Source organism: Cavia porcellus, unplaced genomic scaffold (assembly GCF_034190915.1).
Source record: "Cavia porcellus strain 051 isolate PalLab524CR breed Dunkin Hartley unplaced genomic scaffold, mCavPor4.1 scaffold_20, whole genome shotgun sequence".
Taxonomy (NCBI): Eukaryota; Metazoa; Chordata; class Mammalia; order Rodentia; family Caviidae; genus Cavia; species Cavia porcellus.
Window position 1 is genome coordinate 35241089 of NW_026947503.1, and position 17841 is coordinate 35258929.

Genomic DNA, 17841 nt, shown 5'->3' on the forward strand with positions numbered 1-17841 from the left:
CAATGTTTTAACACACATTGGCGGTGAGTGCACTCCCACCCCAACTGCATGCATTTGAAAACTGGCCACGCATATATGCGTGAAATGATTCACTCTCCACATTGTTGGAGTTAGGGAGCTTGCAGGTGTGAAGACACTGCTCTATCTCCATCTGCCTGAGGGCTTAATGAGTACTCAGGACCCCTAGCAGGAAAAAGCAGACTCAGGACAGAAAAGATGAGTATCTGGCAAAGAAGGAGGAGGTCAAGAACCTGAGTTGGGAGCAGGCTGGGCAGTGGCCCCTTCATGGACAGACAGCAGTGCAGGGTTGGGGATGGAACAGGGAAGAAATGTCATTTCTTGGGGAAGGATGCGTGTATAACCCAACCTTTGTCTCACCCTACCATTGTCTGTTTTAGGAAATCCTCATTACCCTCTCTCTGCTGAGCTTTCTAACTGGGTACACATAGTTCCTTTTGCAATTTCAGTAATGAAGAGCCATTAGTCTGAGGCTTTGTAAATGGCCCACAGCAATTTCCAAGGTGCCCTCCCTCCCTGGCTGCATGGTAAAGCCCTTGCTCTGCAGAACCAGAAAAACATCACAGTCCTTCCTGTAGTGCTGTCTGATCCCACCTGAGTCCCAGCACTCCATGGGGCTGAGTCCCCACCCTTCACACATCTGAGGCTGATTGCAGCTGCTTCTGTCTGTTCCTGGCCGCCCTCTTACCCCATGTGCTATAGGGCTGCCGACTGCACAGCACTCCCCATGCAGCCCTCGACGTGGCCTGGCCTGGCACCCCCACCTCACATCTCAGGGTTAGTTCTCCCTCTCCCAGGACCATCAGAGTAACACTCACTTTCCAGTTATCTCACTGTGTGTGGGAGCAGGATGGGAACACGGAAGACAGGCACCTAATTAGGGAGGTTTTCTGGAGGACGTGACATCTGGGCCAAGTCTTCAAGTATGGTCAGAGTCCAATAAAGTTGGGCTTGGGTGACAAGATTGGGAAGGACTGTGTTTTAGCTGAGGAAGCAGAATGAGCAAAGCCAAGGTGGTGAGGACTGGACACCTTCTAGTAGTCTGAAGACCAAAGGAGTCCATGAGAGGGAAGTGAACAAGGTAGGCAGAAGGAGTCGAAGTATGTGGGTGTCGTGGGAGCCAGTGGAGAAAGCTGATTCGTGGTTGTCAGGAGCAAAGCAAGGAAAAGAGAGACCCATAGTGACAGCCAAGGTTTGGGACCTGGATGACCAACCTGGAGACAAAGACACAGTGGGAGGGAGTGAATGGAAGACTTCCTGGTCTTCCTTCCCTTTCTCTAGGAACTTCTAGCATTTTGTTTGTTACTTCTTTCCTCCTCCTCCCTTCTGCCTTCCCTGCTGGCACAAACTCCCCAGAAAAGCTAAAAATTCATCTCATTTGACCCAAATCAGAGGGTGGATGAGCTGGGGCTTTATTACACACTGTTTAAAATGGGTCTTGTGGGAGAGGGTGGGCTACATTATAATTGCATCTTTGGTCACCTCCACCCACCCAGCCAAAACCATGGTCGGAGCTGCCTCTGTTTAGACACCATTGTGCAAAAGAGCTCTCCTCCTCCCTTCAACATGTGTTGATTAGTCTGGAAAAATAATCCTGCCAGCCTGGGAAAGAGCTGAAAAGAAGGGTCATGTCCTCCCACACTGCCTTTAGGGAAAATGACCTGGGCGGTCTCAGAGTTGTGTCTCTGGGAACTAGGCACTCGGCTCCATGAGAGATCGGGGCAGAGGCTGCTTCAAAAGAAGCAGCAGTGGCCCCCTCTGTAGTATTTTTCTTTATGACTCTTAAACTCCTAAATTATTCTATAGGGTTAAGCCTGCCATCTATTTAGAATTGAGCATTGGAAAACATTGAAAGGGAGATTGTCCCTCTGGATTTAAAAGAAATATTTTTAGAAAGGGTGTAAAGCAAGTAAATAAAGTATAAATAACACCTAGTTGGTAGGTAACAGCCCTCTCTAGGCCTTCCTCGGCCTTCCTCCCTCCCTGTAGGAGACCCTGACAAGTAAGTTATGAGCTGGACACATTGGCGGCCATTTGTGAATGCTCACAGAAGAATACTCCAGTGTGGTGGTGACTTGTAGGCTTTAGGTGGTGAATTCACAGGTGTTTTGTGTGTGAGACGTTGGGATATCTTATTCATTTTGTGTTGATATAACAAAATATTCATGTCTTGTACTTTAAAAGACAAGAAATTTATTTATCTCACAGTTCTGGGAATTCAAAAGCATGGCAGCATCTGATTAGCTCTGGTGAGGGTCTTCTGGCTATATTACTACATGGCATAATTGTCATCAGCATACCACATGGTAGGACAGGAAGCTAGAGAGGCTCAAAGACCAGGGACACTCATTTTGTGACCACCCATTCTTGTAGGAATGAATCAGGGCCCCCTCCAGGAAATGACACAAGTTTCTCCTGAAAGCAGTAACCCCAGTGACCTAACCTAACTACCTCCCCTCAGCCCCACCTCCTGGGCATCACTCTACCTCAACACCTCCACACTGAAGACCAAGGGTCCAGCACATAAACTTTGGGGGACACACTCAAGCCATATAAAGGCCATTGCACACACTTAGGAGGACACTAACCAACCAAACAAGAAAATTTTCCATCACTTCACCTGCCTTTCCTTCATAAATAATGAGCTGGAAAGTCAAGGTGAGTCTCTCCTATTCCCAGCTGCCACTAAAAGGATAGGATATATAGGGAAATTATAAAGTATAGATTACTTTATTGTCTTGCTGGAGACAACATTACACACACACACACACACACACACACACACACACACACACACATCTAGGTAAGACAGTAAATGGCCAAGGACAAAAAGATAGCATCCTGCCTCCTGAAGTTGAATTAACTAATGTACATTAGTTAGATGTTGCTGTGTAACAAAATTTCCTTTAGCCAAGCACATACCTATAATCTCAGCTATTCAAGAGGCTGAGGGAGGAGAATTACAAATTTGAAGATAGCCACGGCAACTTAATGAGACCCCCATCTCAAAATAAAAAGGGTTGGGTATATAGCTCAGCAGCAGAGCACTTGTCTAACGTGTGGTGAAGCTCTGAATTCAATCCATAATACTTGAAAAAGCAAAAGAAAACAAAAAAGAATCAATAGCTAAAAAGCCCTTTTAGTTTGGAGTTCATGAGCTGCTTAGTTGGAGAGGTCGGCTCAGGGTTTCAGTTGCAGTCCAGATACTGATGGAGGCTACAGGCACCTGAAGGGTTGATGGGGGCAGAAGGATCTGATTCCAAGATGGCCGCTCATGTACTGGAAAGTTGATGCTGGTTGTTGAAGACCTCAGATTCTGCCCTTACGACTCCTCTGTATGCTGCTTAGGGGTCTTTCAACATGATGACAGGATTCCTATAGCAAGAGTTCCGAGAATCAAAGTGAAAGTGGTAATGTTTCTTATAATATTATAGCCTATTATAGCTGTGGAGGCCACACTCTCTCACTTCCTGATCATTTCTCGGCACGCAGACCAATTCTGATAGGGTGTAGGAGGGAACCATGTAAGTGTGAATACCAGGAGGTAGGGATCTTTGGAGCCATTCCAGGAGGTGGACTGTCAACACCACGCACAATCACCTGGTTGAGAGAGGAAGGTGTCAGGAAACAGTGAAGATGGAAAAGCCCAGAATGCCAAAAGAAGCGGGATTTAAGATGTGAGCAGATCCCAGGAACAGGCGCCAGGGCTGAAATGAGCATGGTGCATCTGGAGGGCCGTTTAGAGGCCAGCTGTAAAGGGAAAGTGCAGATCAGAGAATGTGGAGATAAGATGGGCACAAGATGGGAGGACTGAGAAGGGCACCCTGATTGTTGTATCCCTTAAAGAAACTCATCAGAAGTTCAGCAGAGAAATGACAGATTCCAGGTGGGGAGGGTCAGCCTCTTCCTAGCTGGGTGCCTTCAGCGTGGTGCTTCAGGCCCTTAGAGCTCACAATGGCCACATCTGGAAAAAGGGGATAGTAATGAGCTAATTGTGGGTGATAGGTGGTTCCCTGAAAATCAGTAAATTTTTCATTAGTATGATGATACAGCCATGCTCCCTGACAAAGATTCTTGAGGTTCTAAGGATATCAAAACAACTTCTATGGCTCCTATTATCACCTGGGTCTTCTATTGATACATAATACTGAGCCAACCAATATCCACTTAAAGCTGAAGTCATGGTCTGGAACTGCCCAGCTCTGGAGACCCTGGCTCTGGGGCATGGCCTACCCATCTAGCCACACAACACCATTGCTGTGTAGACAAGCACTGAGCAGAACATGAACCACACTGCCTTCCCGCAGTTGTGTCCTGTAGGAGGTAATGGCAGCCAAAGCCTGTTTTCATTTGACCCTCACAAACACCCCGACAGACATTAGCACAAGTTCACAGGCAGAAGACCTAAGACAGAAGAGCCACATGGCTCCCACAACCAGTCAACAGTGATCAGACATTATGAAAACTTCCAAAGATTAGGCCATTTGTGAAAGAAGGAAGAGAATTTAAATCTTTTAATGTTATTAAAAGTAGTGGCTTTAAAATTCAAACACCATCAGAGAATATTCAGGAAAATAAATCTACCATTTACCCCTCATGGGCAGCCTTCCACCTCCCCCTCAGAAACTAGTAACCAATTTAAGCAACGTATCTATAAACCTGTATTTACATGTGGCATCTTTCCAAACACGGTAACAAACAAACTGTATGTCATGCAGCTTGCTTTGTTTGTAATGATAAATGTTAGCGTTAGTGCTTCATATATTCGTGTATAGATATGCCTCGTTCTATCTGATGCCTGCCTCACTACTCTCTGACGGTTCTAGCTGGCCCCGCTGACGGGCACACTAGCTTCCATTTGTTGGCTATCAAATGTGTGCTGCACAGACATAACACACTTGGGTATAAATTGAGCACATAAAATCAAGAAACTGCATGGTAAATATACAAGAAATTGCTGGGTGATTATAGTTTATTATCTTTATATAACTGAGAGACAAAAAGTGAAATCTATTTAATCTTTAATGCTCAGTGATGCTAACCATTTTCACATACGTAAGAGCTACTTGTACTTCTCTGTGATCTTTTTTTTGTCTTTTGCCAATTTTTCTAATAAGCTAGAGATCTTTTCCTGATTTGTTGATATAGACTTTCCCTATTAAAAAAGTTATACCTAAATCATAAGTTTTACAAATATTTTCCCAATTTTATTATGTCTTATTTTTGTTATGGGTTTTTTGATGTTCATAAAATTTTAAATCACTATTTAGTCAAGTTTATCACACTTTTATGACTTTTGAGTTTTGGCCTTAGAAAAGTATTTTTTCTTTATGATTATAAAAGGACAGCGATATTTTCTTTTCATGATTTTGTAAAGCTTCTGAATCTTTACTCTATGTGTCATTTATTTTGAAGTAAAGAATGAGGAAGGGATCCAAATTTTGTCTTTTTTTTGTTTTTTTGCTTCCTACATAAATTGCAAGCTGTGCCAATTCCATTTATTGACAAATCCATCTTAAAGCAAAAATTGAAATTGTATCCTTGTTATATGCTAAATTCACATGTATATGAATTTATTGAACCTATTTATGGCAACTCTATGATGGTCTATTGATTTGTCTTTCTGTTCACGACCCAATGCCAAATATTTTATCTTTATGGCTCTCTAATATATTTTTATATCTGGTTGGGCTAGCCTAGGTTAGTCTCCATATTATTAATCATCTTCTTCAAAATTTTCTTGACTATTCTTATGCTTGCTTTTCTATATGTACTTTAGAATCAGCTCATCCAATTTCAGTGGAAATTCTGGTTGATATTTTCACTGGGATCACATTGCACTTATTAAATTATTTAGGGGGGATTGGCTTCTTTACAATATCATGACTCCCTACCCAAGAGCAGGATATATCTTTCTATTGATTTAAATCTTCTTAAAAAGTGTTTCAGTCATGTTTTAAGATTTTCTTGGTATGGATCTCACACATTTTTTATGACCTTATTCCTAGGTGGGTTTTTTTTTATTTTTAAATGTTGCCAAGTAAATGGGTCATCTAACATATTTTTTAACTTGTCTGTTATTTGTATAGGAAAATTCCCAATCATAGCATCTTCAAATAATGAGTTTTTGGCAACTCTTTTCTAACTGTTTGGCCTTGTATTTCTTATTTAATATCTCTGATCTTGAGACATCAAAGGGGCAGGACATATCTGAGGTATGAGGAAATCACAGTGCCTACTCTAGCTCATGGCAAATCAGCCAGACCTCTTTGGATTGGAAGGCGAAGGTATGGGTTGGGTACCTGATGAATATTTCCACTATAGTTTATGATTGTCCAGAGACCAAAAACCTCAGAGCAGATAGATTAGCAGTGATGGCTAGAATGTGGTGGGAATGTTGGGGGGGATACCCTATAAGGGGCCAAAAGTGAAGCCCTGTTCCTGGTAATCATGAGAGTCCTTGGTGCTTGGGCACATGTCAGCTGAGGGAAGAGAGGCTTTTCCCTAAGATTTGCACCAAACAAGAGAAGACTGAACTTGTTCTGCATCATCAAACAGATTCTCTGTGACCATAGCGAGGGCTGCCAGTGGTCGTCCCCCACATCCCTATTGCTGGACCCTGCCCACACTGGCTCCTATTGCTCTGCAACATTTTGCTGTGGGTTGAGCGAAGCCAGAAGCCCCCACCCTAAATCAGGCTAAGGGTGTTTTGAGAGCCACATAGCTTGAAGCCTGGGCCAAGCATATGATGAGTGATCAGTAGCATTTGTCGGTTGCCTGACACTCCATGAGGAAACTGCTGTGGCAAATGAATGTCAGTCTCACATCCCAACTGGCCTTTCTTTAGAAAAGTCTCCTGGCACCAAACAGCCCTCAGCTTCTGCAGTGGGCAAGGGAGAAATTATAGCAGAGGAAAAACTGGGCTCAAGTATAAATAGGAAAAGGAAATTCTTGGACTTCCTCAGTGCAATAAAAGTTCTATATAATAACATTATATGTAACTGTACAATTAAGCCTGAAAATTGCAAGCTTCCAATGTGTTCATTCCTAGCCAAATCCCAGGCGGTTCTCGTGGTAAATGGCGTTTGCTTAGAAGAAAAGTGCAAATTCTGAGTCAAATCTGAGGTTTCACTTCCTTTGCAAAACACAGGCAGGATTGGGGTCCTTGAGGCTGTCTGGCTGGACCCCTGATCTGTTCCTTGTCTCCAAGCTGAAGTGAACCACAGCAGGAAAGCAGGAAGTATTTTTCAAGGGTGGAGGCATAATCAGGACATCTCATACCTCTGATAGGCCTTGGGCCTATCCTTCCCCCAAGAGCTGCTTCCCAGAGTGGGCCCTTCCCCTGAAGATCCCAGTCAGAGGTCCGGGCCACAGAAGGGCAGAGGAGTGGCCATGAATAATGGGGCTGCCTGGGTCAAAAGATACAATCTCCTAACTGGTTTCTGCCTTTCCCTCCCACCCAGGACTGCATGTTGCTAACATCTTCAAATGCAGGACCAAGCAGATTCCTCTCCTTCCATGGCCTCTTTAATAGAGTCCAAATGGTTGGGAGGCCCAGGCTATCCCTGCCTTGGCTTGCCATCCAGCCTTGACTCCACCACGATGGGATGCTGCCATTGCCAGCTCTTCCCCTAGACATGCCTGACTCTGGACTCACCCATCACCTAGCTTTGAACCTGGCACCCCAAACGACTTGAGATTCCTGTCTTAATGTGCCACACTTGCTCAGTCTCTGTACCTTGCTTAGCACGTCCTCTGCTGGCAGTGGGGCCTCCAGCCAGCCATCTAAATAACTGGCTGCCTAGTTGTCTCTCTGAGCCTACCCTTGCCCTCTGACCCAAGGCACCCCATCCATACTGCTCTGCCAGCACTCAGCATTCATTTGGGGTCTTTACTCATGTCTTCCACTCTGCAGTGGGGTCTTCTGGCCACGAGGCCCATCCCTGCATCCACATTTCTCTACTGCTTAGCAAAATAGTATCCACTATGGGGGTAGAAAGGCAGCATGGCAGACTGCTTAGGAAACCTGGAGGTCAGCTGCTTCAAGTCCTCAGTTTCCCCATTCGAAAAATAAGGTGACAATGATGGCAGTTATCATCCAGATGCCTCCTGGGGTTTTGGAAAGGATGCAATGAGAATCTATAAGATGTTTAAGACAGGATCTGGCATCAAATGGGTATTCACTGCATCTCAGTCATTAGTTTGATTCTGTGAAAGTGAAAGAAATCACAGACTGAAGCCTTCCATCTCCTCTAACACATCTGCCAAGCATGCTTGCAGCCCACATTGCATCTGTCCCCATCTGTTCCCCAGCCCCTCGCAGAGTTGTGAGGCTGCTCATAATGAACATGTGTACATCCCAGAGAAGCACCCACCCCAGCTCTGGGACCACCCTTGGCCACTGTGAGGAGGAGGGAAGACACACCCTGGGCAAGGTGAGGGAACATAACAAGCTCTTTACCAGGCTGTTGCGTCTCCATCACGCCACCTGCTGTGACCACAAGACAACCCATCCCGACCATGGTGCACTTGGCATCTGAAAGGCCAGTAGGTGTTCGCTGGTACCCTGCCAGGGTTCCCAAGGGACCTAGGGTGGTGACAGGGGCAGAGTCAGGGACATGGGGAATCTATGGTCAAGCACAGAAGTCCCAAGACATCCAAAGTTGAGCTTTTCATCACCTTGGAGCACAAGAATCTGTCCTGGAATCAAGATATTTAAATGGATTCGCTGGAGGACAGTAGAGCCATGGAGCGTGTGGTCATCAAAGGGCCTCACAACTCACAGTCTAATGTGGAAAAAGAAATGGAAGCTTCGAGAGGGACTGGGCTGGCCCAAGGTCACACCATTAATCAGTTGCAGAATAAAGCTAGGATTTTAATTATAATTCCTCCCAAAAGGGTTTTGCTCCTCTCAGCTAACTACACAGCTGGGCATTCCCAGCCTTTCCTCCTTGTGTTCTCCACATTTCTTTGCTCTTCTGTGACTCTCTCACTTGCTACTGTGATCCCTTCTGCCCAGGGTAAAGTCCCCAGGCTCTGCAGCCTAGAGTCAGCTTCCAGGACCCTGTCCTTAGCACTGGGACCCTTGACGCATGGACAGGGGTGGCATATGGGAGCAGAACATAAGCTAGAGCAGATGTTAATTTATTCCCAGCAAGGGTCAAAATATGGCACCCCATAACCCAGGTGTCCATGCCCCTTAAGTAACCAGTGAAATCTAGGCCATTCCCACTCCTCTACAGAGATGGCCTATTGGGGCAGGAGTGCTGAAAAGGAATAGGGCTCCCTCGTGGGCTGATGTGGGAATTCTAGGCCTAGTGCTGTTTATGGGAGACAAGTGATTTATTTCATTATCTAAATTTTCAGTGGTTTAATAAGGTTTAATAAGCCTCCCAAGGAGTTATCTGGCTCAGGAAATCGCCTGTAATAAACACAAGTAGTAAATCTTTTATTTTGAACATGAAGTAAAAGATGTGCAATTTTTCTTGAAACAAAACAAATCTCTCTCCCTGTGTACTCCCCCTCCTCAGATAAAACAAGAATAAATAATTAAATAACACAGCTTGAACAGCCACCACTAGCTCCACCAAGCCAATGCTAGTGTATAGAGGAGGAAATAAAGGGAGAGAAGAAGAGGAGGTGAGGAAGGGGTGCAGGATGAAAGGGATATAATTTGACACGGTGACAGAGCCTAGAGGTTTGAGGTCTCTCATTTAGCTAGTGTCATGGCCTTCAGTGAATCAGTTCACCAACAGGAGCTTTCTTTTTCATTAGCAAAATGAGCATAATGATTCCTCTGTACAGAGGCTCTACACAAATCCAGGGAGGAGAGTATGAATATGTTCTTCTGAATGTCCAGCTCAATAAGCACTTAGTCTGGTTAACTCAATGGCTTACCAGTGAACAGCAAAGCGGGGCTTGCATGCCTGGTCGCAGGAGAAGAACCTAAGACCCTCACAGGAACATCTGCCTGTGGCTGGGATAAGAACCCAGGTGTGCTTGCTTCCCAGGCCTGGCCTCTGTCTTGGCCCTCACAAGTCTTATCCTGGAGACAGATGAGCAGATTTGGCATAATGGCTAGAAAGCAAGGGGTGTACAGTTGTGTGAGTTGGGGAGGGACCTGCACTGCAGTTGTGAGGGAACTCAGGATAGCCAGCACCTTTGTCAGGGGAAGAAACTTCAGGGACAGTTGCACAGAAGCCCCAAGGGGTTGAGTGTGGCCTTGGCAGAGCTGGGGACTATGGGCTAGGCATGTCCTGGCAGGGTGGCAGAGCAGGTGGGGCCAGCTTTACCCAGTGTGGGCATCATGCCCAGGGTGCTCGAAGCAGGCAGGGTGCAGGCTGGAAGTTAAAGTGGCCCTGCCCAGCCTTCCAGCCCACATGTCTGGCCCCAGCCTCTGGGGCAGCTGAAGCTCAGGGGCATTCCGGGGCCAAGAGGTGTAACCCTCCTGCTTGGGGAAAGTGCCAAGGGCAGGGTGGGGTGTGCCAGGCAGAGACAGGGCTGGCAGGCAGCTTAGGTCAGACTTTCTGTCTTCTCTCCTGCCTGGCCCACCACCTCCTGGTGGGTTTCAGTGCCTACAGACCCCAGAGGGCTTCTGTGCTTGAAGGACACAGGTAGCCACTTCCCAGGCTCATTCCCAGTCTCAATCCTTCCCCTGGGAAGGAAACTGCATTCCCACTGCCTTGCATAGCTCCCCTCCTACCTCTGCTCTAGCCACTACCAGGTGGCCTAGGCAAGGGAGGAGCTGGGGGCTGGAGACTGGGTGGTGCCAGTTTCCCAGCAGTAGGAGTCTGCTGGCTGGGGCCAGCCTGCCCTGGGGATTTGGCAGGTGGAAGACTCATCCTGAGTCCCAGATTTGCTGAACTGAGCAGGATTCAGGGAGGTGCTGGAGTTGTGGATCAGAGCAATAGAATTGTCATAAAAGTCACACCATCAAGGCAGCCATGCAGGGCAAGAAAGGAATGGGACTCAAGCAGAAATCAGGTCTCTGCTTTCCTATTTTATGTCAGATGTGCCCATGGCAGAGAGTTGGAATCATTCCACTGCCACTTAAGACAACAAATCTACCTTCTTTGTTTATTTGGCCTGATCTTATCCATTCACAGTCTATCAGGTTCCTGCTTGATGGTGTCCTGGAAATGATACAGATATAGAAGAAACAGACTCCCTGCCAGGAAGTAGGTAACCTCTCAGGGAAATGGCTGCTACAAATACCCGGTGTGCATGGTGCTTGATGTTGACCTATTCCACTTACACACCACCCAGTGGGACCCATTCCGTATGTAAACTGAGGACTTCAGAAGATATAACACACATTTCATTGAACAGCGCTTAAAAAAGTTAAGAATCTGCTAGCCAGGCAGCATTGCACCTCACGGATGGCCTAACAAGGGCACCCAGGGTTGGGCATTAAAACACCCAAGTTTTAGTTCTGTGTCTGGCACTACTCCACATTGAGAACCTGGGCACTGGCTCCTTTCTCCACCTTATTTTCCTCAATGATAAAATAGACATAACATTTTTTATCAGCCTTGCCGGCCTCATTGGCATTAAAAATCTTGAAAGATCCCAGTACCTTTCACACGCCAGAAGGTTATACTGGAAGCTTGTAAAAGATGATCTCAGAATGTCTTACTCTCCCCTTCATAGCACAGGCAAAGCCCCTGCTCCTGGATGGCACACTTACAGAGCCACCTCTGTCCACACCTCTTATGTGCATTTGGCACTGAGCTATCCACTTAGCTTTCTGAAAGTGTGGTCCTCACAACCCAGTGCCCATCCCTTAGGCCTGGCTCTGACCAAACTCTAAGGTAAGAGTCAGTCTCCAGGAAGAAGAGTTCAAACCCTTTTGCCCCTTTCTTAGGTGGTGCCATGATGAAGGGGCACACATGTGAGGTTCGTCACCAAATGTAGCTGGGTTTAAATGGTGGCTGACAGTTGCAGGCTGTGTAGCCCTGGGCATGTCCCTTATCCTTTCCATACCTGCTTCTCTGTCTTTATGCTGAAGATGCTGATGAAAATATGCAACTTTCAGAGTTGTGTTTTTGAGGAAGCATCCGAGGTTCATGACATGTGACAGGCACTTGGTAAATAGTAGCTCATATTGATTACGGTTGCAAATGCTGGCTTACTTTCTGGCCCTTTGAAAGTGAGAGACAGGAGCACAGCTCTGTCTGTGAGAGAAAAGATACTCTTACTTTGCATCTGAATAATCGAGGACCTGTCTTCATCAGACAAAGTTGCTTGGGCCTACCTGGATTCCAGAAGCTTCCACTGAAATACAGGTTCAGAGTATACTGAGTTAGACCTTTTGTCCTGTGGAATTGTAGCCATACTAAGCACGTTTTAGCCTCCTTTCTTTCTTGTCCTTTACCTCTTTTCTCCATTTCTAAGGCTCCTTCTGCTCTTTCCTTCATTTCCCAACACACACACACACACACACACACACACACACACACACACACACACGTATTTGACCTACTGTATATATATTTTTCTGTCATCTTTCTACCAGAGGTTTTTATTTTGTAGCAGCAAGCCTCTACAAGCCTTTGAGAGTTTTCGTTTTGAGGTGCATGAGAGAGAGAGAGAGAGAGAGAGAGAGAGAGAGAGAGAGAGAGAGAAAGAGAGAGAAGTTTTTTTTTTTTTTTTTTTTTTTCCCCTGTGCCTGTTATTCTTGGAGAGAGACTGCCCTGGCTTAGTTGGTGGGAGAGAAGGGGATGGAAGGCTTGGGTGGGAAGGTGGGGGAGGGATGTGGCATCTCTTCCGGGACACTGTGAGTGCTGGTTCACCAGGGCATGGGAATCTTAGGGTCACCAGGGAAGCACCCAGAGTGCAGGGCGGAGGTGCTTCTTCCCAGAGAGACAATGAAGCAGCAGCCGGTAGCATCCCCCGCCTGCCTCCTGACCACAGCTCACCCCTCCCAGCCCCCACCCCCGGGTTAGTGTCCTGCCTGGAAAAACAACCTCGAGCTACCATGATTACATCTGTTCCTCCAGGAATGGAACAAAGATGACAAACCGAGACAGTCAGAAGTCCCTGCTAGGCAGACCAGCCTTCAAGTCCAAGGACACTGGGCAGGACCTGTTGTCATTCCTCAAGCTCCTCATGATGTTCGTTACCAGATTTCCTGTGGCACCCAGTGACTTGGGGAGAAAGCTGAAGCCCAGAAAGGTGGAGGGGCCTAGTAGTAAACTTACACAGCTCTCGTTTCCTGACTGGAGATCCCAAGTACACATTCCCTTGAAGCTCAGATGGGGCATTCAGCTTAGGGCAACTACTTTCTAGTCCGCAGTGGGCTCAGACACAGTCACCACACACACTGAGACACTGAGCACCAACACACAGTCCAGTGGCCCCAGGTCCCTCTATTTAAGATTGCCAGGAAAAGCTCAAGGGATGATTGGAATTTTCCCTGAGTACCATTAGCAAGCACTATCATCATTAAAGGAATAAGACCTCAGCAAGCAAGGAAATTTGCTTTCCATAAAGAACTAATTTCCTGCAGTTTCACTGACCTTGGGTTTCTACCCAATAGTGGAAGCAGTGTTTCACTCACTGTCTTTTCCGAGGACAAGCCCTCTCTGTGGGTCAGGACCCCTACTACCCTGAGGATGGCTTTGTGGGAATTAGGAAAAGCTATCACTTCCTCAATAAATTTATTTTAATCTACTAAAGCACTGCCATAATACACTGATTTTGTTAGACTGACATTTAACTGCAGAAAACTATCATCATAAATATCACAAGTCTACAATGTCTATGGAAGGAACAGTGCCCCTGTGTCAGTCACGTTTCCACATAACGGACAATGCTGAAACTTCATGACTTAAAGTAAAAATAAGCATTAATCATCTAACAGCTTCTGTGGGTCAGAAATTCAGGAGAAGCTGAACTGAGCAGTCCGGCTTCTCTCACGAGGGTGCTGTAAGGTGTCAGCAGGGGGTGCCATGAGTGCATGGTCTGATGGCAGCAGGGGGAGCCACTCAGACAGCGGGCAAGTGGGTGCTGCTGTTGCAGTGGACCTCGATCTCTTATCACGTGGCCCTCTCCTGGCCTGAGCATCCTCCCTGTGTGGCGCCTAGCTTAACCAGAACGAGCTATGAAGAGAAAGCAAAGCTGAAGCGGCCATGTCTCCCAGGACCCCCACAGAGGTCACCTGTTATCACTCCCACAGGTCTTATTGGCCACCTTGTTGGTGTGAAGGGGAGCATGCCAAGGCATAAAAATCCCACCACCAAGAGGCAGAAATCACTGAGACTGTTGAACCTCCCACTGCCACCCCTTGGATAAAAATCCTTTTTATAGGGAACAATAAACTGTAAAACAATAATTTCAGCACTAATTACTAGTACAGCACTTGCCATAGACTTTTGCCAACTATGTACCAGGACCATGCCAAGCATTTATGGTACTGATGGTAGTACCTGCCCTCAAGCAGCTTACAATCTAGAAGAGATGCCAGACATAACTATCCCTGGTTATATAATACAAAACAGAGTCAAATAATACAATCAATGGCTGGGCTCATCAGGTGTCCAAATACCAAGGCTGGAGAGAGAGACTGGAGTGTGGTATGATGTGGACCATTGAAGATGCATGGTATTGGATGTTTTCCCACAGGAGCTCAACATGAACAAAGGTTAAAAGGCTGAATGCTATGTTTGGGAATTGAGAATAGGAGGCGCAGGGGTACATTTGGGGCACACTAGAGGGGAAGGTTATAGCCATGTGCCACACACAGTTAGTGCCACCCACAGCTGTGTGAAACGGAATGCGAAAGCCTGAGTGAGCTTCAGCTCCCTTTCCTCCCTCCTTTCCCTTCTGCTGGCAGAGCTTTGCCAAAACCACCAGAAAGGGGTCACTGCCACAGAGCAGGGAAGGGGAACCAGCAAGTGTCCGTGAAGGGCCTGGGAGGGGTCCATGCTCCCCTGTGAGGCCAGACCCAGCGTGCCTGCTGGACTTCAGTAGGCCCTGCTTGCCCTTCCTGCTTGGCCTCCCTGGAAGCCAGGGCCACTCACCCCTGCCAACCACAGTCCTTCCCACCTTCTGAGACAAAGGAGAGCCTCAGCCCCTTGAGTACCCACTGTCCAGGCCACTCACTCAACGATAGCAGAGATGGCTGGCCATTCGAGGGACCTTTGCTGCCAGAGGCAGGAGTTAAAGCTGGTTATTGATTATTATGCATACAATGGCCATGAGTATTTTACAGAGGTTATTGTGTAGACACAGTTTTTCATTTCCCTGAGGTAAACGGTCAAGAATGCCGTTTTTAAGAAACGGCCATACATTTTCCAGAGTGGCTGTTTCATTTTACATATCCACCAGCAATGTACCATTTTCTCTACATCTTCACCAGCCTTTGGCCTCTTCATTATTTTTATATTTTAGCTATTCTCATAGGTATGTAGCAACATCTCCTTATGGTTTGGAAAGGTCCGGGGTGGAGGAGGAGCGGCCTTGTGCTTCTCTGGTTCCCTGGTGTTTTCGCATTCTTTTTGTTGTTGTTTTTTACCGGTACCAGGGATCGAACTCATGACCGCCTGCTTGCAAGGCAGGCACTTATGCCGCTGAGCTAAATCCCCAGCCCCGTGTTTTCACATTCTGATCTGCACTTCTCACTTCCTTCCTTACTCCTTACTCTGCCTTCCTAGGGCTGAAACTTCCAGGAGGAAAATGTGTGAGGATCATTCCCCACTGACACATGGGGCTTACAGGTTGTTGGTTCTTTCTTTATCTTTTCTCCTCATTTTAATTGTATAAAGATAAGGGTCAGGTCTTTCTAAGGACTATCTATGGGCCACATTTGGGTGTTACCACCCGTGGAAGGGCCACGTGTGTTTTGACAAAAGCCAATTTTTGTCCAGCTTGAAAATGTTAATAAACTGAGACTTGTGCTTCCTGAATGGAAGGGATGCCAGTCACCCTCTGCCCTGCTTGTGTTGGGCTGTGCATTTCAGGTGAGGTTTGGCAAAGCTGAGAGGTAGAAGAGCCAGATTTCTGGTGGCAGGGAACCCCTTAAGCAAAGTAGGGGTGCGGGCAAGCAAGCAGTTCAGAGTCCGGGAGCTGATTCTCTTCCCGAGCCATGCTGCTAACCCACTGGGCCTCTCTGTGTCCTTGCAGGGCTCTGGCTGAGAACATGGCCAATGGCATTGACGAGCTCATCGGCATTCCCTTCCCCAACCACAGCAGCGAGGTGCTGTGCAGTCTCAACGAGCAGAGGCACGCAGGGCTGCTGTGCGACGTGCTCCTGGTGGTGCAGGAGCAGGAGTACCGCACACATCGCTCTGTCCTGGCTGCGTGCAGCAAGTACTTCAAGAAGCTCTTCACAGCCGGCAGCCTAGCCAGTCAGCCCTATGTCTATGAGATCGACTTCGTGCAGCCCGAGGCTCTGGCCGCCATCCTGGAGTTTGCCTACACCTCCACACTCACCATCACTGCCTCCAATGTCAAGCACATCCTCAATGCTGCCAGGATGCTAGAGATCCAGTGCATCGTGAATGTGTGCCTGGAGATCATGGAGCCCAGTGGCGGTGGAGGTGAGGAGGATGACAAGGAGGATGATGATGATGACGAAGATGACGACGATGAAGAAGATGAAGAAGAAGAGGAAGAAGAGGAAGAAGAGGATGAGGATGATGATACAGAGGACTTTGCTGACCAAGAAAACTTGCCCGACCCCCAGGACATCAACTGCCACCAAAGCCCCTCTAAAACGGACCATCTCACGGAGAAGGCCTATTCAGACACACCCAGGGACTTCCCTGATTCTTTCCAGGATGGCAGCCCTGGTCATCTGGGTGTGATTCGGGACTTCTCCATTGAGTCTCTGCTAAGGGAGAACCTGTATCCCAAAGCCAACATCCCTGATAGGAGACCCTCCTTATCTCCATTTGCCCCAGACTTCTTCCCACACCTCTGGCCAGGGGACTTCAGTGCCTTTGCCCAGCTGCCTGAGCAGCCAATGGACAGTGGGCCACTGGATCTGGTAATCAAGAACCGGAAAATCAAGGAGGAGGAGAAGGAGGAGCTCCCCCCACCCCCGCCACCACCCTTCCCTAGTGACTTCTTCAAGGACATGTTCCCTGACCTGCCTGGGGGGCCACTGGGCCCCATCAAGGCAGAGAACGACTATGGTGCCTATCTTAACTTCCTGAGTGCCACCCATCTGGGGAGCCTTTTCCCACCCTGGCCACTGGTAGAGGAGCGCAAGCTGAAGCCCAAGGCCTCTCAGCAGTGCCCCATCTGCCACAAAGTCATCATGGGGGCCGGGAAGCTACCACGGCACATGAGGACCCACACCGGGGAGAAGCCATACATGTGCAACATCTGCGAAGTCCGCTTCACCAGGTGCGAAACTGTAGCCAAGGGTAAGGTGAGGATGCTGGGACAGGGCCAGAAGCTGAGAGATGACAGCAGAAAGCTGCATGAAGGACCAGAGATGGAGAAAAAGCCCCGGGTTGAGCTTAGACACACATTGGGTTCATTGCTAGGAGGGATGGCAGCCATTACCGTGCGCTGACTTTCCAACCCATTTTAGGAGCTAAAATACCTTCTCAGAAACTGTTAAATGGGAGCCCAGGATATAGGACAGGTCAGGGCAGAGCTGTTCTGATGAGCCAGAGGTGAGGGGCCTCACTGCCATGCCCACATAGCCTCCCTGTCGCCTTCCCAGCTACGTATCCATGGCACTCTGTTGAAGGCTTGCCAGGCAGGGTAGCCCTTTGTTTCATGGGAGAAGCAGCACCTATCCTTTATGAAGCAGGATCTGCATGCCAAGTTCCAGGAATAATGGGGAAGCACTATTGCCTTTGTTTCCAGGCT

General features: G+C 47.5%; 1 protein-coding gene across 5 annotated transcripts in view; it reads left to right on the forward strand.

The window, feature by feature from the left end:
* Zbtb7c (zinc finger and BTB domain containing 7C) overlaps positions 1 to 17841 on the forward strand; it is a 319556-nt gene that overhangs the window by 290047 nt on the left and 11668 nt on the right. For all 5 annotated transcript variants that reach the window (XM_063231711.1, XM_063231714.1, XM_063231716.1 and 2 more), the window contains one exon: positions 16141 to 17367. In XM_063231711.1, coding sequence (XP_063087781.1) covers positions 16141 to 17367 — 1227 coding nt within the window. The remainder of the gene's footprint in view (positions 1 to 16140; positions 17368 to 17841) is intronic.